Source organism: Oryzias melastigma, linkage group LG14, assembly GCF_002922805.2.
Source record: "Oryzias melastigma strain HK-1 linkage group LG14, ASM292280v2, whole genome shotgun sequence".
Lineage (NCBI taxonomy): Eukaryota > Metazoa > Chordata > Actinopteri > Beloniformes > Adrianichthyidae > Oryzias > Oryzias melastigma.
This window is the reverse complement of record NC_050525.1, coordinates 24088105-24115329: the sequence shown is the minus strand read 5'-3', so window position 1 is coordinate 24115329 and position 27225 is coordinate 24088105. Positions and strand designations below refer to the sequence as shown.

The window sequence follows — 27225 nt, the reverse complement described above, 5'->3', positions numbered from 1 at the left end:
AACGACAAAAATGAGGCCTAAAATCCGAGGCTTGAACAGAAAAGTCGCAGATTCGGCTGCACAAGTGCAACAAGGAAACGTTAGGAGAGGTTTAAATAAAAGATTGTTTATATTTATGTCAGTTTATCAATAACTATGTTTTTTATTTAAAAGCTTCACAATTCATCTGTTTAAATAAATTAGTAAAAAAAAAATCTCTCGTGACGACAGCGACCGAATAATCAGTCAACTTTCTGTCGTGGTGACTGGTTTGTTTATTCTTCTTCATCTTCATCCTCCTCCTCCTCCTCTTCCAGCTCCAAGTACTCCAACCCCTCCTCCTCCTCTTCCTCCTCCTCCTCCTCCTCCTCTTCCTCCATCACCGCCTCTCCATCATCGTGAGAGTCTTCCAGCAGCTCCTCTTCGTCGTCCTCCTCAAAGACATCCCTCTCCTCCTCGTATGAGGAGATGGGTGAGTAGTGGGGGAGGTGGAAGGGGCTGCTGGGAGTGTCAGTGCGGGGGGGCGAAGCAGCAGGAGCAGCGACTGGAATGGTGATGGGGACTTTGATGGAGAAAGGAGGAAAAGCCTCGCCGGCAGCTCCTCCGTCACTCCCCTCCTGAGCGCTCCTGTCGGTCTGCTGGAGGCTCCGGGCGGAGCTGGAGGCGGCGGTGGGGATGACGGCCATGCCCAGACCCGGGGGGAGGGCTCTGGGGGCGGGGTTGTACTCGCGGATCTCCCCCGGCTCCAGCGGCTCCGGCCCGCACGGGTCGTGCTCGCTGCAGGACAGCTTGCCGTCCAGCTTGGAGATGAAGAGGAGGCCCTCGCGATGCTGGGAGCAGTACGAGCTGGGACACATCTCACAGAAGGACGCCGCCTCCTTCCCGCAAACGTCGCACTGATGCCACGGACACTCCCACCGACCTGCGAGGAGAGAACAGAAAACATCTCAAGACCAGATTTGAGGCAAATGAAAGCAAATCAGATCAAAATGCAGATTAACTTCAACAGATTCATGTAAAAGAATCAAAACCTAGAAGGAGCCGTATCTTTACCTTTTACCTTTAGTAGAGGCCAAATTAGAGAAAAATCTAGCTCGTTACTCAATTATTAGCTGAACTCCATATTAGCATAAAATTCCTCAGTAAATAAAATCAACCAAAAATGTTAGCATGTTGCTAAAATAGAAGCTAAACTCTAAATTAGCATTAAACAGTAGATAACAAATTAGCCAAAAATGTTAGCAAATATTGCTAAAATATTAGCTAAACTCCAAATTAGCATAAAAAACTCATTGGAAGCCAAATTACCCAAAAAAGCTAGCTTGTTGTTTAATTACTAGCTAAACTCCAAAATAGCCTCAAATTCCGCCGTAAACTAAATAAGTCGAAAATGTTAGAATGTCGCTAAAATAGAAGCTAAATTCTAAATTATCCCAGAGAAACTTAAGCTGAAAACATCAGGATTTTTCCTAAAATATACTAGCAAAAAACGTTAGCATGTTGCTAAAATAGAAGCTGAATTCTAAATTATCCCAGAGAAACTTAAACTGAAAACATCAGGATTTTTCCTAAAATATACTAGCAAAAAATGTTAGAATGTTGCTAAAATAGAAGCTAAATTCTAAATTATCCCAGAGAAACTTAAGCTGAAAACATCAGGATTTTTCCTAAAATATACTAGCAAAAAACGTTAGCATGTTGCTAAAATAGAAGCTAAATTCTAAATTATCCCAGAGAAACTTAAGCTGAAAACATCAGGATTTTTCCTAAAATATACTAGCAAAAAACGTTAGCATGTTGCTAAAATAGAAGCTGAATTCTAAATTATCCCAGAGAAACTTAAGCTGAAAACATCAGGATTTTTCCTAAAATATACTAGCAAAAAATGTTAGCATGTTGCTAAAATAGAAGCTAAATTCTAAATTATCCCAGAGAAACTTAAGCTGAAAACATCAGGATTTTTCCTAAAATATACTAGCAAAAAACGTTAGCATGTTGCTAAAATAGAAGCTAAATTCTAAATTATCCCAGAGAAACTTAAGCTGAAAACATCAGGATTTTTCCTAAAATATACTAGCAAAAAACGTTAGCATGTTGCTAAAATAGAAGCTGAATTCTAAATTATCCCAGAGAAACTTAAGCTGAAAACATCAGGATTTTTCCTAAAATATACTAGCAAAAAACGTTAGCATGTTGCTAAAATCTAATTTTTTTGAAAATTACTATTGTATTATCTTTCTTCAGCCACCGTAGAGAGATTAAAGAGCCACATGTGACTCTGGAGCCACAGGTTTCAGACCTCTGTTCGAACTCTACACCTTCATCCTGAGTTTAAATGAGACTAAAGTAAAGATAAAACCCTCCTGACACAGATCAGATGAAGCCACTAACCAGCAGGCCTCTTGGTGAGGTTCAGGCAGTCTGCATGGTACACTTTAGGACATCCGGGCTTCTTGCAGGAGACCATCTGCCCTCCATCTCCACAGCTGAAACACTCGTCCTCTCTCTCTTTGGCCAACACCACCTTCTTCTTCCTCCTGCCGTGGCCTCTCCTCTTCATCTTACGGCCTTTGTCGTCAGAGGGAGGGTTGTTCTTTGAGGGGAGATTGAACAGCAGCGTTAGCGCCGGCTCGACCCTGAAATGAAAGCAGCAGGCGCTCCTCACCTTCGGCCTCACGCCCAGGAAGCCGCTGCAGTTCGGAGCTCCGCATTTGCACACCGTCTTCCCGTTCCCCAAACACTCCAGGTTGTAGTTGAAGGTCAGCTCCGTGCCTGGACCACAAGCAGATGAGTTTCAGCAGGATTTTATAGTTTAGATTCTCAGAAGTTCATGCTAACATTTTTCAAACATGGGAACCCTGCTGGTTTGCGAGTGAGGGTCTAAAGACCCTCACTCGCAAACCAGCAGGATTCGCATGTTTGATCCACACCACATCCATGGAATGAAACCGTGACCCAAGCGAATGCAGACCTGCTTTGACGTCAACGAGAGCGAACAGCCCCACCCGGGTGTCTCCGTTCACCGTCCACTTTTGGGTCTCGCAGTTCGGCTGGCAGCAGTGGTTCATGAAACGGGCCTCGTTCCCCTTTGGACCGGCATCGATGATTCGGTCCTGTAAAAGTTTGTAAATAAGTGATTAAAAAAAAAAAGAACATAAAAACAGTTTTATTCAGGATGTGCAGCAGTACTTTGTCCAGAGTTAACATGTAGAAGTTGCAGATGTCGTTCTCCTGAGCATGTCTGATCCTGGACCTGCACTCCTCCTCGTCGATCACCTCCCCCACGTACTCGCTGACAAACTGACCCTGACAGAGCACAGAGAAGACCCGTGAGCTCCTGATGGGACGTCCTGAAGTGGTGTGGAGGACCCGGAACTACCTTCTTGATGTCGTGGACGCAGCGGAGCCCCCACCCTCGAGACAGCGTTCTGAAGATCTCCACCTGGCTGTACTGACGCTTGGTGAAGGCCTGATTCAGGCACTTCTCCCCCGCTGGACAAACCTGCAAAATCACAGACGGGTCTTAAAGTGAGTCCATGAGAGAAGAAAACAGAAATCAGGAGTTCTGTTTAAACAGCTACACTTTGGGTTTTTTTTTTATAGAACTTGAATGTTATATTATGGGGCATAAAGAATGATTTTGAAAAGGTAAATGATGAATAAAAAGCCTCATTTTTTGTGGCATCATCTGATGCCTTTAGCAGATTTTCCATCTTTCCTTGGGTTGTTTATGTACAATAATATAACGTTTTACCTTTCAGTCCCCACCGTATGTGTGGAGAGAGTTAGCTCAAATATTAGCTTGAGCCTTAAGAGGTTAAAGTCTGATCCTCTTTTGATCTATTTTAAAAGCGTTCTCAGTGTTCTTTTGATAAAATTATGCAATTTTTAGGCAAAACACAAAACAAAAACCTGTCTTGTTTTTAGAATAAAGAAATGCAATTTTAATCTTAATTTTCTTTATTTATGCTCTAAATCATGAGAAAAATGCCACAAGAAGATGTTAAAAACAACAAAATCCTGGTTTTCTTCACAAAGTTTTGTTATAACAGTAATATTTCTCCTCAGCTCCACTATAGATCTGCATTGTAAAGATGTTCAATCCACTTTTTTTATGTAAAACTAAATTTTTATCTTAAACCATCTATATTTGTGACTTCCTTTTAGAGACCTTTCACTATGAAATCTAACGACAAGAGACAACAAAGTCCTAAATAATCTTTGATTTATTATACTGTATATTTAATACAATACGATTTTTCATGTAAGAAAAGTACATTAAAATGTTTTTATTTTTATAATTGACATCTATTGGTGATAAAACATGAGTAAAATCCCCTGATAAATGAACAATTTAAAAGTGTGGTACCTGCGGGTTGCATTCGTACAGCAGCATGCGGTTGATGCACTCCGAGTCCGTCCCACATGGACTCTCGTCTGTTGCCTTGCAGTTACAGCGTGGGATCTCGGACAGGTCTGCGGTGAAGATCTGCACCTTTCCTATTGGTCGGTTCACCTGGAGGAGTCAGAAAAGTTAAATATTCCCATCATGGTGTTTCAGTAAGATTATATACATTGATACATAAAGAAAAAGCACAGCTCGATCATGGATTATCATCATGATGACATCATTTACACATTTACATTACATAGTGACTAAAAATTAGTGAAAAAATAAATAATATATTTATATTTCTCTGTTTTGTGAACAAAGTTTGACATCATTGTTCTGTTGTGAATTTTAAATAATCAAAATTCATAAATAGTGGAAATTAAAATGTTTAATTTCAGGCAGTTTTCTTATTTTAAATCTTTCTTATTCCATCTTTGTCTAATCAGTGCATTGTATATAGAAAGTTGACTAGCAATTTATATTTTTCCATTTTTTTGTTTTTGTTTCAAATGTCCCATTGCTAACAAGAGCCTTATTTTAAAAAATTCGGCAAAAAAAAAAAAATTAACGAGAAAATGTGATGTTTTTTGTTTTTTTTAGTATAACTGCCAATGTGCTTATTAAATATTTGTAAAATGTCCTTTGTTTGATATAGTTAGGATTAAATATTGATCTGAAACATATTTTAATAACAGACAAATCTGAAGAGAAGAGGTTCTGTCTAATAGAACCCGTGTGTCTGACTGAATACTTCAACTCCAGATCACCTTGATGTGTTTGTACGGCGGTGGTTTCCTGTCGTTCTTCCTGTCCTCCTGAAGCTGTCGGAGCTCCTTTTCCGCCTGCAGCTCCCGAAATCGCACGGCGGCCTCTTCCAAAGCTGACGGAGGACAAAACCTTCAAATGCAGAACTTCACCACATCAGCATAAAAGTTCCGTCTTGAATCCTGATTTACCTTTCTTGTAGGTTGTGTCGACGCCTTTCCCCATTTTCTCTTTACTGTTGGCGTCCACGTCCATGTAAGGGAAGACTCTGGCCTGGTAGGTCCACAAGTAGTCGTTGGAACCGAAGAAGTGAACGGGGAACTCGCCGACATCGTGTCTCATGCGCTGGATGTTCTCTGGGATGGTTTTGGGATGGCTGACCTCTGCAGGCCACCACCTGAGGAGAGAAAAGAACACAAACTTAACAAATATGTGTTGACTAAAGATCATCATCTTTAAAGGAGGTTTCTTTATCCTCCTGAAACCATCTGCTGTTACCAAAGGACAAGTGTGAAAAAGTTGCTCTACTAAAGATATATAAATGCTAATGCTATGCTAGATGTCCTAGAAAATGACAGTTTAATATTTTTTAAGCTAAAATGGCATAATCATAATTAAAAGACCAGTGGGAACGCTTTTACATTTCATCAACAGATGATCAGTGGGACTTTACACCAAAGTCCTATCAAGCTTCGTGGGAATTCAGCACAGGGAGGTTGAGGTTTCATCTTGGGTCACTGACCTGTAGCGGCCGACCTTCACCCACAGGATGTCTTTATAGCGTGGTTTCTTCCCGGCCTTGCAGTCGTTGCAGTACCAGCTGCCTTTAGGCATTTCGATGTTGAGACACTCCCGGTGAAATGCAGCAGGACAGGACTCACAGCACAGGAGGCTCCCCCCTGCAGGAGCGAACAGAGGAACGCCATCATTGAACCGATCTGCCAAAGGTGAGGTCTGCTTTGCTGTCTGACCCATTTCTCTGTTTGCTCACTTATTCTTAACAGCAGATTTTCAGGCTTTTTTGAGTGAAAGTTGCAAAATGTAAGACTGTTGTAGCCCATCTCTTATTGATGGCCGTTTCCAACAGCTGCCGGGTCTAACAGGTGTTCATTACTGTTACCTGTCGGTCTCTAATAGTGGCCTGGCTCCTTTAAGATCCGCCTGTCTCTAATAAAAGCTTCCAAAATTTTGGAATAAACGCAGGAACATCTAGCTTGTTCATTCCTGCACCTAAATCCTACCGGACAACTTAGTCTTTCTCAAAAATAACATTTCAAAAATCATATGTGGTTTGTTTATGCAATATGCTTCATAAAGTGTTTGTAATTGTCCTATGAAAATGGTATATTCCACAGCTTTCCAACCCTGGCTCTTAAGATCCACAACCCTGCCTGCTGTCCTGCTCCCCCTGGACTGCTTGACGCTGACAATCTAAATCAGGTGTGTTCTGTCAATCAGGATGTGGAATCCCTTGGGGCAGCTAATCAGCAGCAAGCTGGGCAGGGAGAACTGGAAATCAGGAACCAGCACTGGTGTAAACGGTGTTCTCTTGCTACACAACGGTTCACCTTTGACAGTATAGCTGTTTTGTGGACTATTGTTAGTCCAATTTTGAATGTTTTTTTTTTATTATTTTATTTGACATTTTATTTCTGCATCCTGATTGGCTGTAGACCACTGTCAATCAATCTCCTCAATGCCTCATCTCCTGTAGAAAATGTTCAGCTTGCAAAGATGAACTTTAATTTCATTTTCTTTCTACAAAGATTTTAAATTATGAATTTACAGTGTTTCTGTGAAAGTACAGACATGAAGCTCAATAAAGCAGGTCTTTTGTGATATTGGGCTTTATGATAAAATTAATTTAAATTGAATTTAAACAAACGAGAAAAGAAATGTTCATGACTGAGAAAAGTGTAGAAAGTGGGTAGTGAGGCTTTTACAGCCTTAAAACAGCTGTTTTTTTTTTTGTTTTTTTTTAAAGATCACTAATTCATTGATTTTGCCAATGGCGGGCTATTTTTAGAACAAATAAGGCACCATTATTCTTTTATTTTTATTTTTGGGCTTGTGTCTATCTTCATTTAAGTCCAAAGCACTTCAGAGTCAACATCACACTCTGAGGAAGCTGTCATTTCAGATGCCAGTCCACCAGGAGCACCAGGTCTGGTGTCCTCCAGTTAGAGGCTGACCGCTCCACAGAGCATCAAAGCACAACAGAAACTGCAGAAACCTTCCTCATGGTTGACACATTCATTTTTTTAATCTAATCATCTGCTGAGACTGATTCTGGACTCTCAGATGGAAATTCTGGTCAAATATCAATAAGACAAACGACGCAGCATTGATGGGGACTGTTCTAGAAGAAACGGTGAAGAACCTTCTGTGCAGACGAAGCACCAGCTGACGTTGACGTGTTCGTGGTTCTTGACCCCCCGGCGAGGGGTGAAGTGGTTGGGGCAGATGATGCTGTTGTTGGAGAGTACGACGCTTCCCGCCGCCATGCACAGGTCCGTGGCGTGGTAGGCCACTGGACAGCGCACACATCGCACCAGGCGGCCTGCAGACAAACACCAGAGAGGTCACAGCTGCAGCCGCACACCTGAGAACGGGACAGAGCCGTTTCCGCTCCAGCTACCTTTAGAGATGGACGAGCTGTTGGGATTGGCGATGAAGCAGGTGAGGCAGACGTGGATGGAGCAGCGGAAGCCTCGGTTGACGGGGGCAGTCGGGGCGTGGTTCGTGATGCACTCTCCGTGGTAAAACTTCCCACACACAGGGATCATGCAGCGCCGCACGTCCTCGCCACGCTTCTTACACACAAAGCAGGTGTGGACGCCTGCAGGAATCAAGAGGCTGTCGTTAGAAGTGCGGACTTCTACATGAATGATCGTCTGACACGAAAAGGTGTACCTGATTTGCACTCTGGACAGATAAACTTCCCTTTGGGGGCGTCGGCTAGAGAGATGCAGGGCAGGTGGAAGGCTCCACAGCACTGACCCTCACAGAGCAGCAGCTCTCCGGTCTTCTCACACACCTGAAACAAAAGTCTTCTTTGAAAGATGCGGTACGGTGTTCCCGATTTTCCAGCTTTAGTGAAATTTTAAGTATTTCAGATTCCTCCTGTCAATGTTGGGAAGTTTTTAAGAGTTCAGACACCTTCCACATGGAGAAACCCACCTGACATATGGTTTCTTTCATGGACGCCGGTCCTCCTCTGTCCCCTATGATCTTCCTCGCCGGTAAAGCAGAGTCGTCACAGAGTCCCAAGTCGTCCTTTCCGGAGGAGAAGCTGTGGTCCAGGCTGCACTGGTCACCCTTAAGGATGAAGAAGTAAACGTGTTCTGAAGTTTGGAGGCTGAGAGAAGAAGAACTTTGTGTAAATAAACTAAAGGTGGCTCACCTCTCCTTCTGACACATCCTTTGGGTCATCTGGGCTGTTCTGCTCCTCAGCGTGAGGAGCATCTGCTTCTGCTGTCTCCTCCTGCCGGGGTTCAGGTGGAGACGGGGCTGGATGGGGGGGCAGAGCGGCTCTGTGATTGTTCGGAATAGATGGTGTGGGTGTGCAGGTGGTGACCTCAGACGTTGGCGTGGGGTTCAAAGCTACTTTAGTCTTCAGCTTTAATGGTGGTGGTGGAGCAGAATCTGGAGAGAAGACGAGAACATGAGAGGAGATCAGGTTTCAGTTTAAATCGACTTCTAGAAAGGAAATGAATATTGTTGTGAAAGAAAAAACACCAAAAAGTTGCCTTTTTAATAGATACTAACATGCAGGTGAAGTTCAGATCAAATCTTCAACAAACATGAGTGATGTGAAAGAGGCCCAGCACTCCACTCTACAGAATAAAACAACATAAACTGGAATTCTAAAGACATCCATGATGGACCATCGACTCACCTGAAGGAGGGGCGGAGCTTGAATTATTTCTTAGTCCTTTGATCTGGACACAGAAAAACATTATGAGACTGTTATTACTGATGTAAAAAACACTGTCACTGTATTCACCAGCTCAAAGTATGTTTTTACAGCAGAGATTTCATATGTTAAGTAATAAGAACTCTGTTACGATTTACCTGTTCAGAGCTAACCTGGTGGCATTGAGAGTTCAGTTAAAATCTTTCAAAATGAAGCCAACTGAATATAAAAACACTCAAATATCAGAGAAATTGCTCCTATTATCATCCTTTAATTGAAAGACCATTTTTAACATTAACCTAAGCTGTCATATTTCTGGGTTTTGGTTTACTTTCACTGCACACATCCATACTGCGAGGTACCAGATGAACTCGTAGCCTGTTCTGTACCTTCTTCTTTGGGCCTGTTGAGGCTTCTGCCTCCAGACAGTATTCCAGAATCTTCTGGGTGGGTTTCCTCTTCCGCTTCTTTTCCAGCACAGGAAGACTTGCTGAGAGTGGAAAAATTTGAGCCGCATGATCACAATGAAAGAATGTTACAAAGGTGAAAAGCTGGGTCTAAATCAGTACTCTAATGTAATCAATGCCCTTTGTAACTTCATAAAGCCAAAAGAAACGAGGGGTGTAATGGATCACAAAACTCACGGTTCGGAATGTATCACGGTTTTAGAGTCATGTTCGGATCATTTTTCAGATCAGAAAAAAAAAAAAAAAAAATAGGAAAAAAACTAGAAGATAAAAGCCTAAAATTACTTTTTTGAAAAGCTATAAACATATATTTGAGAAAACATATATAACATACTTTAAAGCATGAATACACTCATGTCTTTGAACTCTGAATTTCAACAAAAATGTAAAAACAGGTAGTTTCTGATTACATTTACATGTCTTCGGACCAAATCCACAAAAACTGAGAGAAAAGAATGCTGAATATGCAGTTTTTCCCTTAGCCCCACCCCCCCAATGTCTAAATAAATCTTAAATGAAAAGAAAAATACATTTTCATTATTTTTTGGTATTAATTGTAATATTGAAACTAACTTTGGCAACATTTAAATATTTCAAACAATTATTATTATCCATAGTACATATGCGGTTTCCCTGGTGATTCTTGATCCTCTTGGCTTGCCATACTGTCCCTGTTGCAGGAGATAACTGCTGCTTTTCACTCAAGAGATCTGAACCCAAACATGGAGACGTGTACTGATGCTTTAATTTAGCTCTTAAGAATAAATAAACCCGATCTCCTTGCATCCTCTGAGATGAGTTAGAGATCAGTTTTTGACAGAAGCTCCTCCCACACGTGGCAAGAGCTTCAGGTGAACAGACTTTTGGATGTCAAGAAGCAACTTTGACGTTTGTTAAAGCAAAGACGGTGTGATCCGCGGTACAGGTGTGGGCTGAATTGTTGCTTGTGATCCGTGCGGATCACGGATTATCTGTGATCTTTTACACCCCTAAAAGAAACCAATACAAGCGGAAGAACATCATGTGACCTAAATATTTAGAAGTATAAATTATCTTTGTAGCTTAAACTTGGATGTTCTGTCACAAAAGAAAACAATTTTAAGAGTTTGAAAATTTTCCCAATCAGTTCCAAAACTAAAAGCTTCAAAAACCATAAGAAAAAGTAAAAGACAAAGCAGGAATGGGTGAAGATTTTGAAAATCCTAATAATGTGAATGTTAAAAATGTCCACAAACGCACCTTCCCTGTTGCCTTTAGGGATAACTTCTGACAGCGGGGGCTCCACATCCGGTGGGGGCGTCAGTGTGTCGGTGGACAGCACCGGTGTGACTTGGGGACAGGTGTGTTGGTTGGTAGGAATTTGTAGTTCCGGTGGTGTCGTTGCAGGTATTTCCTCAGGAGGGGGGGTCTGTATTTCCGGGAGCACAGTCGGGGGAGGGGGGTCGCTCGCGTTGTTGTCAGAGTCCAGAAGTTCAGGCGCCGAGGTAAAGGGTGTCGGACTGGCCTGAGAAAACAAAACCTGTGAGTTTCGCACCGATCTGGAATGAGCTTGCAGTGCCACACTTTGTAGGAACCTGAACGCTGCAGCAGAGCTTACTTTGTAAGATTTTTACCTTTCCAATCAACTGGAGAGGCTTTTTGGTTTTCTTCCTCGAGCAGAAAATTTGCTCGTACTCCTCGGTCCATTCGATCAACCTCTTGCTGGGTTTTCTGATCCGTTTATGCGCTGGAAACACAGGAATTAACGTTTAGACTGCAAGAAACCGGTTCACAGATGCGTGTTTGTGGCTGCTCGCTGCCTAGAATGTTTCTGCTTAAAAAGAACACAACTTTCTTTTAGGATTTCCCATCATTATTTTGTTTACATTCTCTCCCGCTAGCTTACAGCCCCTCAGACTCCAAGCTAACATTAGCAACAAAAATGATGGGCAATATTGGAGCTATCCAGCTGTACAGTAATGAGGAAAACAAAGACATACATGGATCAGTTTTTCTGCAAGTGGATGTACCGGAGCAGGAAGCTTGTTACCTGCAGATTTTAGTTAGCATTTTTACGTATTTATTTAAAAGGAGAGAGTGCAATTTAAAAGAAAAACCACATGACAAAACGAGACGAAACATGTGTTTTTAAAAGGGCCAGAATTATCCAAAAGGCTAGTTTCATTTGTGGTTCCCTGGCCACGATGACACAGAAAGCAGTGAAAACAGTAAAAATGTACAAATGACGTATACGTTAAAAGCTAATAAAATATGGAGTGCCCAGTAGCTGTATAATAAAAAGAAATAAACAATAATTAAAATGACTAAAAATCATTGCATTTAGGAAACTCATTCTGCTTCAGGGGACATAACAACTACAAGCTTTTTCAAACTGAATTCTCTTGATTCACCAAAATTTGTATAAGAAATACTCAGAAATGCAGTTTTAATCTTAATGTTCTTAATAATATGTCCTCCATCATTAGAAGAATGCTGCAAGAACATGTTCAAAACACCATGTTCATTGGAGTGGGTCGTTAAAGACATGGCAAGAAAATAAGTGTTATTTTATAGTAAGCAGCTTTAAACATTAATTTATAATGAAGACTTGAGGATATGTGGTAAGATTCTTCAAGTTTCATATTAATTTCTCTTTGTTTTGAAATTTTGCATTTATTTATTTTTTAAATAAACATTTTTTTCATTCCCCTCCAGTGATAGCTGTTTAGGTAGACTGATCTTACCTCCTGGAGTCTTGTCTTCTTCTCCAGAGTTGTGTGCAAAGCTTGAATCTCTCTTGACAAAGTCTGAAATGAGGCAGCTTGGCTGTTCCTCTGCAGTGCCACGCTCCCTCTGCTCCAAAGGCACAGGGACTGTTAGATTCTCCTTTGCTCTGATCCACGGGTTCTCCTCATGCTCTTCACAGACCACCAGATCGCTCCCTCCAGCTCGCTCCTCCCAGCTGCTGCTCTGGAAGTCCACAACTCTTGATGACCACTCCATGTTTTCCAGGGAGTCCTCTGCTGGCATCATTTCTAAAAGAGACTCCAGGCCTGGAAAACCAGGTCCAGACTTGGCAGGAGAACAAGGCGCCCTGCGGTTGGGTTTCCTTTTGAACCAGCCAGCGTTGCCTCTCCTGTTGGTGGACTTCTTCGGTGTCCGACTCGCACCTCCTTCAGTAAAAGCCTCCACGCTTTTGTCTGTGATTGCACTCGAATCGCTCAGAGCGTATGCAGTTTCTTGATCCTGTCCTGCAGATGAAGTTTCTTGATCCCGTCCTGCAGATGCATCTTCTCCTGGCATCACCAAGGGCTCCTCCTTAACATGTGCGCTCGGTGGTCCAATCTCCAGCTCGAGTGGCGCTCCGTCCCGCTCCCTGGTGTCATGCAAGTCCTTTAACATCATGAGAAAAGTGCTGAACTTGCAGTTTGGCTTTGGCTTGAGAGAAATGGGCTTACCACTTCTGTCAGCCCCGAGAGACTGGAAGGAAACTTCCTCCACATTTCTGAAAGCTCTGAGAAAGGAAAAGGGTGATGGAGGAGATGGTGAGTATTTGTCAGAGGATTGACCCTCATACTTTGTTTTGACTTTTGAAGTAAGCGGTATGAAGTCCATCGGTGGTGTTGAGGATATTGAATGGTCTTCATCTTCACTCTTGACATCTTCAGAGTCATTTGAATCAGAAAACATTAAAGACGGGGAACAGTTGCTTGAAATTTTACCCTGACCAAGTTCACTTTTGTCAGTATGGTGGGATTTCAAAGCTTTTATTTTCGTTTGAAACTCATGTTTAAGTTTATGATTCTTCACAACTTGATCAGCCTTTCTGAAAGATTTGTGGATCTGCTTTTGCTCAGCTTTCTTTCCAACTTTGTCCTGTTTTGTTGAATCGTTCATGGCCCTCAGCGCTCTCGTCATCAGACGATTGCTGGCTGGTAGGTGTGCGGGTTGCGTCCGTAGGACTTTATTCACATCTCGAACACGTTTACATTTGCTGGAAACCTTCTTGGGTTTTCCCGGATGAAAGCTTTCAGGCGTGAGGGAATTCTCACACTGCGGCTCCTCTTCACGGTGACCCGGCACAGCATTTGCAGTCGACGGTGAGATGGATGAAACGTGTTCTTCTGCACCGTTTTCCGGCTCAGAGGACTTGTTTGGCACAACAGAACCAGGATTGTTCTTGCATTCTGAATGGTCTGTTTGTTTGGACGATGACTGAGACTCTTTGCTTGATTTTGCATTTAAAACGGGTTCTTCTTCTACTAATTTAGAACCCAGGTCAACAGTAGACACACCGGAAACCTCAGTCCTACTCCCGACTGACTGGTCTGAGGAGAGATGAAGCTTACCAGACCTATCGATAGTTTTGACTTTCTTTACAGAGACCTTTACAGGTTCAGCCACGCTGTGATCTTTGGAGGCACTTGTTCTACTCTCTTTCTGTGGGGATTCACATGTTTTTGTCACATCAGATCCCTTTTCTTTCTCTTTGCACAAGTCAGCGAGAAAAAAAGTCCCGCTTGAGTTTAGATACCTCCTATCCTTAATCTCCTTGCGTATCAATTTTACATAGGGCAACCTACACTTAGAGACTAAATTTTTTTGCTTCTCCAGGATTGATAACGAGTCATTTGATTTAGATTGTAAACAAGGCTTTATAGTCTCATCTGTTTTCTTTTCTTGGTCAAAAATAGTGTCGTTTACTGGTTTAGTAGCATTCTTGACTGAATTTTTAGTTTCACTGACATTCTTTTTACTCTTAAGAAGGCTGGATTGACCATCAGAATCAACATTCTTCGAGAGCTCTGGCGCTCTTTTATCATCTGTGTCTTCACTCTTGCCAGATGACGGGTCAGTAACAGATTCCTTTGATTTAGTGAATGACGGTCTAGCCTTTAAACACACTACCTGAACTGAAGGCAGATTATTCTCTCTGTCCAACGAGTCAGGCTGGTCCACAGAAGCTTCAACTGAATCTGAAGTCTTAATACCAGCCTGATTGTTCGTACAATTCAAGGTGCTTGTTTTTTGGGGTACCGCACTGGTTTCTGCTGGTTTATTCTTATCTAACAGCAATACTGGGTCTCCAGATCCACTAACATAGGAGGGGGTAGATGTAACAAGTGTCTTTTTACAAACAGTAGATGAGTTCTTTTTCTTCGAGGGCGCCTTACTGAAGAGAGAGCGGTCTGGTATGGGACTGGTAGTCTTAGGTCGTCTGTCTTTGCCTGATTTGCTGAACCAAAGACCACTCTGAACCTCTGGCTGCTTCTTCAGCTCTTTGGCTACCATGACAGACGGTTGGGAGGGAACTGAGTTTGTTTGACGTTCAAGTGCTTTAGGACACAAAATTTTAGGGACTGACTCAAGGTCTGAGTACGGACATTCTTCATTGTTTCTGTCTGCGTCTTTAGGGCTACTGTGCAGTGTCTTTTTAGCGTGTTTACTGTTGGGATCCTTTGAGGATTTGCTCTTCTTCTTGCTGGAGGATTTACCTAAAGTGCTTGGCTTTTCTGGAGTTATGATCGGAGAGGGAAGGGATCCATTAGTTAAGTGCGATGTTTCAGAAAGAGTGCAGGCAGGTAAAGTGAAAGGAGTGAAAGTTGGCTGGGTCTTCTTTTCGCTCTCTGGTGGGGAGCTGAAGTGGCACAGGTCATCCATGGAGAAAGACATGGAGGCCATTTTTGGTCGACCAGGCAAAACAGATTCAGCCTCTGCCACACTGAACTTCCACGATTCCTGGAAACGCTTTGCAATCTGGACACAGATAAGACACACATTGTATCACGATTAACAGAAAAACTTTGTTCTTTATCAAATTTATGGTTTGAAGAACTTTTTTTATCGTCTAAGAAGACAATCTGTCATCCCACCAGAAGACCAACCTTTTCATTTAGACATGAGTTAACTTTCTTGTAAATAATAGACTAATAATTACAGTGCATTTGTTGTTCTGCACCCTTTGTTTCCCTCTCCGGCGCAGAAGAAGTCTTTCAAATTCAAATCCTCCATGGAACGTGTGGATTGATTTGTCCTCGACCCAGACCAGCTCTTCGGGCTGCCCAAAGGTCCGGATGTAGTAAAGCCGACAAGGCCGGTCACTGGGTTCTGAAGAACAGATTATCATTCTCAATGAAATGTAACTCAAAAACTGCAGGAATGCTAGACTTGCAGAGAAACACATCTTAAAATTGGGCCAAACTGTAAACCTGAGAAGTTTCACAATAAAGCTGAAACAATTAGTCGTTTGGTATTTAATATCACTGGTTGGTATGAAAATATAACCTGGTGTCCCAACAAACATGCAGGCAAAACCAATGTGTTCCAAATGAGATATTCCGTGTGGTAACACTTAATTTTTTTTAATTAAAACACAGCTTGTAAACAACCCAAGAGACACTTGATGTGGTACAGTGTGGATGAACAAAAATATCCAACAAAGAAACAACCTTAAAGGGTAACAGTTGTATTATTCTACTATAGAAAATTAACCAGGATTGTTTAAATATAAACGTTTTTTAAATATATTTTAAAGTAATTCCTCCTAGGTTGCAAAGGATAACTGGTGATCCTGGTCCCAAGAGTCTAACTACAGGCCTTAAGTGTCACAATCTCACTACTTCTCCAAAAACCCTGCCCTTGCAGTTTCTTCATAGCAGAATACACCTGATCCAGGTAACTAGCAAGAATATCTAGAAAACAAGAGAGTATTGACATGCTACAGCACTGGTTATCACAGCTAGTTAGAAGACTTGACACACCCACCTTTCACTTTGTGGTAGACTCCCTGTGCAGGGTCAACAAGCACCTCACACGGCCACCATGGTCTTCGGTTGAACTTTGCCCAAACCACTTCGCCCTCAACAAACTTCAGAGGCGGCAAAGACTTTTTCTTCAGGCTGTTTTGCTGCTGCAGAACAAAGGAGATTTTTTTAAATGTGTTTATTATTACACTATGATTCTTTCATGAACTACAAACAGGGTTCTAACCTGTAAGTCTTGTGCATTAATATTGAAGATTTCAGTGTGAGGTTTGAATCAAACAGTACAAACAGCTGGTAACTGCTCTTTTCCTTTGTGAATAGTTTAATAGACTGAGTGTACAAGGACGCCTGACACAAGAATGACTGATACCAGCTCCTTCTCCCTCCAGCTAGAGTTTTTGGAAAAATACTTTCACTTTGTACAATATTTCTTTACTAACTTCACAACAGTTACTGGTAATACGGCTGAATTTTACAAATATTTATCTTTATAATGTTCCTTTATTTAGATCATTGCAGCAGGGAGGACTTCCTTAGCCCTCCAGTATGTTTGCAGCTGCTCTGATTCCCTCTTTCTTTTTTTTCTTGATTATAATCTGTTTAGTGTCATTTTAAAGATGTTTCAGAAATCCTCTCCAATTACAAACCAAGTCAATTTGAGTGTTTAGAAATTGTGAAAGCTTAATAACACTAATAATATTATAAAGCTAATGACATACACGGGACATGTCAAGAATACAAGATGAGGGGGAAAAAAGAGCAAAAATGTGGTGTCATAACTGCCTTTTTTGTGAGTTTCATGTGGAATTTTAACTCCCTGCCAAACAAAGAAGATGAAAAAAAAACTTATAATATTGAAATTGCTGTTAGTATTTATTCACAAAAAATAAAAAAAAATAATGTATGAACTCAAATGCTTCCTTTAGCAATACAAGTTTTTAAAAAACTGTGTGGTGTCAAAATAAAAGCATAGGGACTGAAATGTTTGCTGACAAATCAATCTGATACTAAACTTCCCACCCCTTGATCTTCTTTTGGTCATCAATACATTGTTTTTTTTTATTGCAATTATGATTGCGTTAATGTATATAAATTATATTTTTACTCACTGCAACAGCAGTTTCTTCAGAGATGCTGTTGACAGATTTGATGGGTTTCACTCAAACTGAGCCGTTTGAGGAAAAAACTGCACGTGGTTATAAAGTTTAGGCTTCCTTTTACAGCTGTCAGCAGGTTTTTAGTCCATGTTTTTGGATAAATACTGTGTAAAGGTTTGCCATTATTCGACTAAATAACTCGAGTTAGTTGTCTGTATGTATTTGGTGTATTAAGCCCCTCATGTAATTGCGGAGGCCAAACCTTTCACTCTCACTCTAAATATACTTAAGACGTGGTTCAAAGGGTAAAACAGACCCCCCCAACCGGCCTTTCTCTCTCTTTTTGTTTGCTTCAAATCAATTTCTTGAGAGTGGAAAAATCCATTGAAAACGTTCCACAGTTACAAAAGACAATAATTGATCAGAAATGCAATATTTATCCCAAATCCAAATTCTTCCCCTACCCCTGTGGCTTCCTCCTACCTCTCCAATTGTGGACGTGTTTGGAGGGGTAGGGGTGCCCGAGGGTGTTCCCGCGTCGCACTGTCGTGGAGGAGAAACACTTTTTTTCACGTGGGTGTGCTTTGAAGCACATAATTTCACATTTAAATGTAAATAATGACTTATTGTTTTAGCATGATTTTTTTTTGTTATAAAATTGATGTTTTGTGTTTTTGCTCTTTGGTCCACTTGGTAGTTCATCTGCATTTGCACTGTAGTGAACCGTACCAGGGTTCATTTGAAAGCAAACGATGACCCTCATTGTCACTCATACTAGAGTCTATCACACAGTTTACATCTGTCACGTGACGTGAGCAATCCAACAAACTAAACTTGGCAGTTTGAAAATCAATTAAGATCAATTTAAAGACTCTTTCTTTTAGCAACACTTCTAAACACAGGGTTCCTGCAAGTTTCCTCAAGTTAAATTTAAAACGTTTTAATACCTTTTTAAGACCTTGCAAATGAAAAATTAAGACTAATTTCTCAGCCTAATTTTTAGCCCCATGGACAATGAAAAAACAAAATCCTTGTCAGTAATGGAGTTACTGTAATCAATTACAGCTCAAATCTCCATGATTAAATTACAATTTCAAGACTACAGAAAACTTTCATTACTTCATTACACACATATTGGTGCAGTAAAACCATTGGTGACTCATAAACCAAATTTGTGTTAACAGTTTTCTCAGATGTGGTCTTTTGGTTAAATGAAACAGAACAGATATTAATAAAAATTTAAAAAAAAAGTTTGAGTCTAGAGTTTGAGATTGGTCAAAGCACGATTAAGAGACAATAAACATGGACGAATTCGTACAGGCATCCGGCAACTGGAGACACTAGAATATTCCAATTTGTTGACAACAAACGCAAATATCTAATTGATTGTTGTACTAAAGAACTTGATAAATGCAAGGAATGCCCCTCATTTTTCATTTTCTTCTCTTCTAATTTTAGCTTGTACATCTTCATCCTCACTTGCAATCTTTCTCTTGAACAAACTTCCCTGCATTGTTCTTTTTGAGGTTTTTTACTAACAAAAATTAATTTATTTGCTGCATGCTTCACTTTTCCGTTGCATTATTGTTTTATTTTGAACTATAAATCACAATTGCGCTCAGAAACTGTATGAATCATCTATTTATTTTTTTTTGTCCCGTTGCAAACTAACCAACAAACAAACCAACTTCCAACTTGCATAGAAATATGTCTACTTGACTGTGAATGAATTAAGCATCCCCGGAGAACAAATCAAACGTACCTCATACGACGCAAATGTGGGATGTGTTCGTTAAAGGAAGCGACAGAATTAGGGGCTAACTTTAAAGGGGAGAGAGGGAGATAAATCCCATTTTGTGGCGGTGATAAGACATTAAAACCACAGAGTCGCTATGATGATGAGATAAAGTGCAGTCTGGTTCACAGTTTAAACGACATCAGCCTGTAGCTGCTCTTGCATGAGAGTTAAAGGAGCAAATGGTGGTGTGTACCTCCACCAGAACTTATACCGGTACGTAGTACCAGACTCTACCAGCTTTCTTTTAGCTCTGGTCACACCTGGCTTCTCACCTTCTAGTACTTTGCGTTGTGTCATAAGCATGGCACGTTAATAATAATAAGAATTGATATTCATCTCAACGGTCAAAACGCTCAAGCGCAAAGTTTTAAACGGCACCATTTTTAAGACAAAGATATCAAAATTTAATACTTTTTAATTTTAATTTTTTTTCCAAATTTTCTAATTCAAGGCTTTTAAGACTTTTTAAGACACTGTAAACAGATCATACGTTTACTGTTACCAACTCCAGTTTTAACTACCTGGGGCTTTTAGAATCTGATCTTTCTTTAGGTGTACTGGCCTCATAGGTTTGAACATCACAGACCAGAAATCTCAACAAGCGAGCGGATCCAGTTAACCTCAGGCTTTCCCTGCCCCTTTCACCACACACAGAAAGTCAGAGTCAAATTTCTCCAACAACGCCCACCGTTCAGCTCTCCTTCAGTCTCTGGACTACTTTGAAAAATCGAGGCAATCATGATCAGTGACGCCAAATCATGTCAACAAGCTAATGAGTCCATTGTTTTGAAAGGTCAACACCAGTGAGGTGTTCTGGTGCAATATTCTACACCCATTTTGGGTCTTTCACATAAGTTGACTATTTAAAAGTTAACCTACGTTCACACAGGGCATTAGATGCACATTCAAGCATGTGAGTTTCAGCATATGGTGTTCACACGGGTCAGTCACTACCCGACAGACCTGTAAGTTGGAAGAGGCTTAGTGGAAAATGTCAAAGGGGTACAAATCTCACAAATCTTGTTGCAGGGTTTTTTTTTCACAGCTCTATTCCAATATATGAGAGACTTTGTGTCATATAATTCCAGTTGGGCACAACCCACAAATATTAATTCCATCTTTATGATCAAATGGTTGGCATTTCAACATTTTGAAAAGGATGCTACCCATGCATCAATACCAAATCCGAGTTCCTGATTGGTCGAAGTTCAACTGGTTTAACTTTCAGGGCACGTTTAAGTGCTGTGCATTTTGTATGAAGAGCCCAAATCTGACTTAACAACTTGCGTGTGGCAACTGAAAGAAGGAAGCAAAAGCTTGAAACGCACTTTTGCGGGCATTTACATACTTTTCATAGTTTCTCAAAGCCTGGTGTGAACATAGCATAAGAAAGAACATCTGTGATCAACTTGTAAACAAACTGAAAAGTTAAAACATTAAGGGAAACTTGCCATTGATTGCTTTGAAGAGCTGTCATCAAACAGGAACAGCTCAGAGTCGCTGTACCACTCATCTTCTGAGCCGTCCCAGTATCTCCTGCGTAGACCAGACGACTGGGAGCGTGTGACCACTTTCGCTGAGGGCAGCGTAGCGTCCTTAGAGTCTGAACTCAGTTTCCGAGGAGAAGACTCGGAAGGATTCTCCATCCTCTGCTCTCTGTCCCTCAAACCTCCAATGGGAGATGTAGTCTCTTGCTCCTCGTCGTTATCTTCATCCTCAAATAAAGAAGACTCAAAGTGGAGCAAGCCGTTTGCAAAGGGGCTGTTACTGTCCAGAGAGAAGGCTGGGCTGGGTGGGCCCGAGAAACACCCTTCGGCCTTCTTCTCGGAACCCACAGAATCTGCAAAACGTGCAGAGTCCAAGTCAGATCTTCCCTTTTGAGCCTCAGCTTGCTTTTGTCCAAAAGCAGGCTGAGCAGGTGTCTCCTCTCTGGCCGTCTGGCAGCCAGAAAACTTTCTGCAATCAGACCAGGAGTTCTTCTCCACCTCCACCCTATCACTCTTCTGTGGCCCCCACTTCCAGGCGCTCTCCGGCTCCTTCAGAGGCAAGACCAAGTCAGACTGGCTCACCATGGTGGTGAGATGCTGCAGCCTCCTCAGAGGGCTGTAGGAAGAAGACGGCAACGTGGAGGAGGAGTCCACCTGTGCAAACGCGTAGACGGACGTGTGCTTGAGGGAGGAAGCCGCTGCAGACATCGTTAGGTCCACCTTGTGACTGTGCCGTCTGGACGGGCCTGAGTGGGTGGATAGGTCACGGGTAGAGGTCAAAGGGCAGCTGGCATGAAGACTCTTTCTTCCAGGGCCTGAGGAAGGCCCGCTCATGATGGCATTGTCACCTCCTAAAAAACATAAAGACACGATTATGAGAATAAATTCCAAGTGAAAATGTAAATACTTCAAAAGTATGCAACTATTTTTACTTTACAGGTTTTTTAAGCGACAGAATAAATGTTACAAAATAAAAGGATGCAGACAGCCAAACCCATCTTCAGACACTGCTGAAGCACGAATGGAATTAAGAAGGATAAAATATTTGAAAAGCTTTTAATCAACTTACTTAGTCCTAAATTATGTGAAAATGAAAAAGAATTAATCTAAAGCACGGATTATTACATGCAAAAGCTGCAAGTTAACTGCTAAAAAAGCATTGATAAATGCTAAAAACTAGGGATGCTACAACTTTTGGTTTAAAACTGACCATATATCACAGCATTGAACCAAATTTGATGGGAAAAGTTAATTGTTGCATTTATTATTATTGTGTTATTACATTACACTGGGCTTAGCATAAGCCAAATCAAAAGTTTTTTTTCTTCACTGTTACTTGCTTATTATCCAATTTTACAAATATTTTTTCAAAATGTTTGGCTATTTGTTGTTGTTTTGTAATAAACAATATATAAAACAGAAACCAAACTGTGACCCAAAAAAATTATATTTAAACTGAACTGTGGTTAAGCATATTGTTGCATCCCCACTAAATATTGAGTTAGCTGAATAAAAAAAGCTGTATTGGAAAAGCAGATAAAGGTTAATAAATGTTAAAAGAGAAAAACATTTGTTATAAAAGTCTAAAGAAATGAATATAATGCCTCAAATAGTTAAAATGTCTTAAAGCATTCATTTTTTTCACTCTGCTGCAGTTACTAACTCATCCTTCTGTCTTATGGCAGATGTTCCTGTGTTTGTCTCCTTCCTGTCCTCCCATGAAGGAGATCGTAACAGATCTAGTTCTATTGGAAGTTTCTTCATTCATTAATCTTCTTGGCCGCTTTGTCCCTTTCTGGGTCGCCGGGGTGCAGGAGCCTAACCCGGCTACTGATGGGCGAAGGCGGGGTACACCCTGGACAGGTCGCCAGTCTGTCGCGGGGCCATAATCACACATCCATTCACTCTCACTTTCACACCTTGGAGCAATTTAGAGTCACCAATTAACCTATGGAGCATGTTTTTGGACAGTGGGAGGAAGCTGGAGTCCCCTGGAGAAAACTCACGCATGCACGGGGAGAACATGCAAACTCCAATGAAGCAACTTTTCTTTGTGATTTTGAACTATATCAATAAAATTTAATTGAACTCCACGCAGAAAGGTCCCCAGTTGGTATTTCTGTTTCAGCTGTATAATTTTTCCCTTCTCCCTTCCTATTCATTTGGCCCTCCAAACGGGGAGTTATGAAAAAACTGTGTCTCATATTTCGGACATCACTTTTGTTGATGACATCACCAATAATCGCTGGTCCGCTAGAGTTAGTGCGGAGCTTCCAGTGCTTAAATATACAAAACAACTGTGGTTTTATAACTTTAAAAACGTCATGCTACAACAAAAAATCATTACTTACACATAAATGTAAACGTCTGTGGTTCAGAGCGCACCCATTTGAAGAAAAGCGGTTTAGCCTCGCAGGGAGGACTTTATATCCCTTCGTTTGGAGGGTCGGATTTTAAAAAAAAATTTACATATACACTTGGACTTAAACTCAAATAAAAAGGGAAAGGAGAAGAGAAGAATTCGGATTGGGTCCAAGTCTTTCATATTAGTGCTGTCACAAACAATTATTTTAATAGTCGAATAATCACCGATTATTTTTCCCGATTAGTCGACTAATCGGGTCATTCGCAAACTGGATGTAAAGCACACATCTTAACCATCATTAGCCTTAAACTAACTAAAAACTCGATGTATAGCATTACCTGTGATAATGCTAGTGTGAATGCTGTATGCTGAATTGATTGCTAAAAACGCTAAAGTTGAGAGCTGAAATCATGGAAGCTAGTCGCTGAAAATGCTGAAGCTGATACTAGCTAAAATTGTTAGTTAAATGCCAAATTTGTCTTAAAAAATGATAAAAAACTAAAAAACCTAGGTTAGCCAAAACAGCAAGTATGTAGCTTAAAAAATAACTAAACTTCAAAATACCCTAGAAAACTTTTTTTTTAAAAAGCCTAAATTAGCTAAAACAGCTAGCATGTAGCTGAAATATTAGCTAAACTCCAAAAGAGCCTAAAAAACCTTAATAAATGCAGAAAATACCCCAAAAAGCTAGCATAATGTCATTAGAACTTTCATCTTTACTATACTTTGACTCAATATAATACAAAGTAATGACTAATCGACTATCAAATTAGTCATCGACTATTTTAATAGTCGATTAGTCGACTAATCGTGGCAGCCCTAATCAGAATGGAGCTGTAAACGACAAACCAGGAGCAAGATTTGTAAGATTTGCACCACTTTGATGTTTCGCACCATTACAAATGTGAGTACATCCGCTAGTATTGGGTAGCGACAGTCGAGTATGAATACCATGTGCTAAAAGCGGGTTCAAGAATACCTGTTTGGCGCACATCACACACCGGAGGCCGCTCCATAGTCACCTGTTGCTTGTTCTATGGTATGACACCAAAAACTCTTCAATGAGGTCACCTACAGTATATATAAACCATCAAGATACAATTTTGGATCTGGATAAAATGTGACTGTTAGGTACTTGTACATTAGTGTATCTCCAATCAGTGCTTTAGTCTTTACTACTGCACTGGCTAAGGTTAAGATTAGGGTCAACGTTGGGATAAGGTCATCCTTCCACAAAGATTGTTAATAAGAATGAACCAGCAAAATGTGGCACAACCCTGAAGTGACTGTAAGTACTGCAATACACAAGAACACAATCTTAAATAATAAAAATTATGTGGAATTAACTATTTTAATAAATGACATTTCATTTTATACTATTTACTTTTTGTGTAGCATTTTAATAGTAGCTTAGTTGTCATTACATTCTTTATAAATAGGCTGAATTACATTAACATGTGAAATAAAATGAATAGAAGGCCATAAATGATAAGGTAATCGACATGATGATGATTCTAAATCCTTTAGCTAATGTGTTCATACCTGATATAGTTTTATAAATAAGGGATTTTTACAAGCTAAGTACAGGAAAAGGATGCTAATGTTTGCTAAAATGTTGAAAGTTTGAATGGTTTATAGCACGCCGCAAGCATGCTAAAGATTATTGTGCTGTAAAAACGGAATCAGAAGATGGTCTCAATGCTAAGGTAGCATTCACACAAGCATACATTCACAGCACACAAAAACGCGCGAGGCGCGCGGAGATGTCAAAAATAAACACGTAAACAGACTCACAAACGTCGCCGGGATCCTCCTAACGTGACATTTTAGCTCAAATCAGCGCATCTGTAAATCCTCTGATGACGCTTTTAACACATCAACGCTAAGGTCAGCCGGTAAAATGACGCGGCGCGTGCGCGCTCAACGAGGCCGTTTCTCTCCTCAAAAAAATGGAAAAAAATCAAACGTTCAAATTAACTGTTTAAGCTAGCACACCGGCGCGAGACCCGCGCGCGTGCGTGCACGAGCGTGTGCGTTAGCCCCGGTGAGTGACACAAACGCCAAGCGGCTGCACACGGTTTGCACGCACGCGCGCTGTCACACACACATACACTCACATCCACGTGCACGGGCTTTCCCTCCGTCGTCTGTGCATCAAAACGAGAAAATCACGCGGAAAATGCCGCGTGACGCGGGCTCCGCCGCGAGAATCTTACCATTCCGGTGTCGGCCTTCGCGATCGTGACCTCGAATCTGCTCATTTTGACGTTTAAAGGTGCGAATTTCCAGTTTTTTGGAGGCGGGTGAACACAGACCCAACGGCTCTACTACTAGGCCCGTATCCTGTGAAACTCAGCCCCCCCTCCACCACCGCCGCCACCTCCCTCCTCCCCTACATGCGCTAAAGCCTGGTCCAGCCTGATCCTGGCCCCTGAATTGAAAATCTGCTGCGCTCCAACACCCCCACCCCCCTCCCTTTTTCGCTCTAAAATAACTCCAACTTTATCATTCCCCCCGTCCTCAGATGGATGCGCGCGCTTCTTCTGTTTCCTGAGTCTGCCTGCTCCTTCAAAGTCATGTCTCTGAGCTGCACGCGCTGCCAGGCGTCACCACCGCCTCCCTCCCCAGCCGGTCCACAGCGTGGAGCACAGAGGGGGCCGTAAATGTCATTTATCCCTAAGAAAAATATCAAAAACTTCCAATTCTGATCTTTTAGCCGTAGAAAACACGTCACATTCACCAACAAAAAAGGCCCCGCCCTCTTTCTTAATTAGAAGCATCAATTAAAAAAAAAAGATCACCTCTGATATGTCATAATGCAAACTTTGTGCCCACAACTGTCATCTTCCTCCTGACCACCAGCACCCAGAAGACGCTCAGATGCAGAGAAAGAGAGGCTGGAGACAGAGTGGAGCAGACGAGAAGCAGAGAGAGACGCTGCAGAAAGTCTAAACCGGAACAGCAGAACGCTTTCCCTTCATGAGAGCAGTTGCAGCTCAAGCTCTGGCTGCACACCCGGTCTATTCAAAATGGAGTCCTCCAGCCTTAGAGGAGAGACGGAGAGGAGGGAGGAGGAGGGAGGGGGGGGGAGACAGGCCACAAAGTGTTAATAAATGTTCGATATAAAGTTCACCTCTCCGCGGAGAAAGTGAAGCATCAAACCTCTACTGTGAAACATTTCCCTTCCACTCATGTTCAGAATGTAAAAGCTTTAACACCCTCGTTTGTGTGCGTGAGTGAGATAGGGTTCTCCTCTGGAGCGTTCATTTGTGCCAAAAATACGCACAGTAAACCGCAACGTATGACGGGATTTGAACCGCAGAACAGCTCCGTTTTGGTTGCAGTTTTATTTTCTTTCCTTCTTATTTTTTGCACCGTAAAGTGAAAAGCTGCAGAAACTCTGCCGAGTCGAGCCGAGCTGAGTCGAGCCGGGAGATTTCCACGCATATGTCCGTTAAAAACATTCACGCATGTGTGATCTAAGACGGTTATGACATTGAGGACAGAAAGGGCGTAGATTCAGGTGTATAAACCCCCCCTCTTGCACGCACGCAACAGTCCGGTAACCGGGTGGGGGGGTGAGAACAGCGTCTCCAGCCGACAAACACAGTCTGGACTGAACTGGTTGATCCCTAAACTAAAAACACCGTCGAGGCAAACAGGGTCATTGTCGAGGGAAAAAAACGCGTGTTCGTGCGTTTCTTTACCCCACCGACCCCTCCCCGCACGCTGAACGGGAGATCCCCTCGTGCACTCGAGGGACAGACTCCGTCCGCCATGCGTCTGGGTGTCCAGCCCGGGTCGGACATGGAGACACGGAGGAGTTATGGAGGAAAACATTCTGGTAGAAGACAAGCGGGGAGAGCGGAGGCAGGCGAGCGGAGCAGGATGGGGCCTGCTGCCGCAGACCAGCGCAGAACAGCGCCCCCCTCAGGCGCGCATGGTTTCAGACGTGACGGGCCGTTAGAGTATTCATTCTTTGACCCAGGCCAAACCAGACCAGACCAGACCAGACCAGGGGTCTACACCGTTTCTCCCTGATTCTGCAAAGCCTCACTTTATAGTTTAGAAGACTTATTATATCTATATAATTAATTGAAACAATATTTATAGGTGGATATTTAGATTTACTTTTTTGTTATTCCAGGTACACACCAGTTTATATGAAAAGGATCAAAATTATGTAACATTATTTTTTATTAAAACAGTTACATT

The 27225-nt window shown here is 41.7% G+C and overlaps 1 protein-coding gene across 5 annotated transcripts; it reads right to left on the bottom strand.

Moving 5' to 3' along the window:
- Nucleotides 1-90: 90 nt before the first annotated feature.
- Nucleotides 91-26039, bottom strand: nsd1b (nuclear receptor binding SET domain protein 1b). Of its 5 annotated transcripts, XM_024265648.2 has the most exons (24): nucleotides 25227-26035; nucleotides 20610-21496; nucleotides 16265-16409; nucleotides 15438-15607; nucleotides 12244-15256; nucleotides 11134-11246; nucleotides 10760-11024; nucleotides 9443-9543; nucleotides 9036-9078; nucleotides 8541-8782; nucleotides 8318-8455; nucleotides 8051-8174; nucleotides 7776-7976; nucleotides 7518-7697; nucleotides 5880-6036; nucleotides 5329-5534; nucleotides 5140-5252; nucleotides 4349-4495; nucleotides 3359-3481; nucleotides 3169-3285; nucleotides 2951-3092; nucleotides 2645-2751; nucleotides 2371-2572; nucleotides 91-901 (listed from the first exon to the last, which is right to left on the bottom strand). In XM_024265648.2, the coding sequence occupies exons 2-24, from the start codon at nucleotides 21477-21479 to the stop codon at nucleotides 255-257; spliced, it is 7566 nt and encodes a 2521-aa protein (XP_024121416.1). In that variant the 5' UTR covers nucleotides 21480-21496; nucleotides 25227-26035; the 3' UTR covers nucleotides 91-254. The 5 variants fall into 5 exon arrangements, with proteins under 5 accessions (XP_024121416.1, XP_024121410.1, XP_024121414.1 ...); XM_024265642.2 differs by having other exon boundaries at nucleotides 2371-2751; nucleotides 25227-26039; XM_024265646.2 differs by having other exon boundaries at nucleotides 2371-2751; nucleotides 25812-26039.
- Nucleotides 26040-27225: the final 1186 nt, after the last annotated feature.

What these genes read in the sequence shown, in the direction of transcription:
- nsd1b (XM_024265642.2), bottom strand. Translation starts at nt 21,479, where the DNA reads ATGAGCGGGCCTTCCTCAGGCCCTGGAAGAAAGAGTCTTCATGCCAGC. An exon ending in TGCAGAACAACAAATGCACT is followed by an intron (nt 15,257 to 15,437) that starts GTAATTATTAGT and finishes ATCTGTGTCCAG; the next exon opens with ATTGCAAAGCGTTTCCAGGA. An exon ending in GCGTCCACGACATCAAGAAG is followed by an intron (nt 3,286 to 3,358) that starts GTAGTTCCGGGT and finishes GTGCTCTGTCAG; the next exon opens with GGTCAGTTTGTCAGCGAGTA.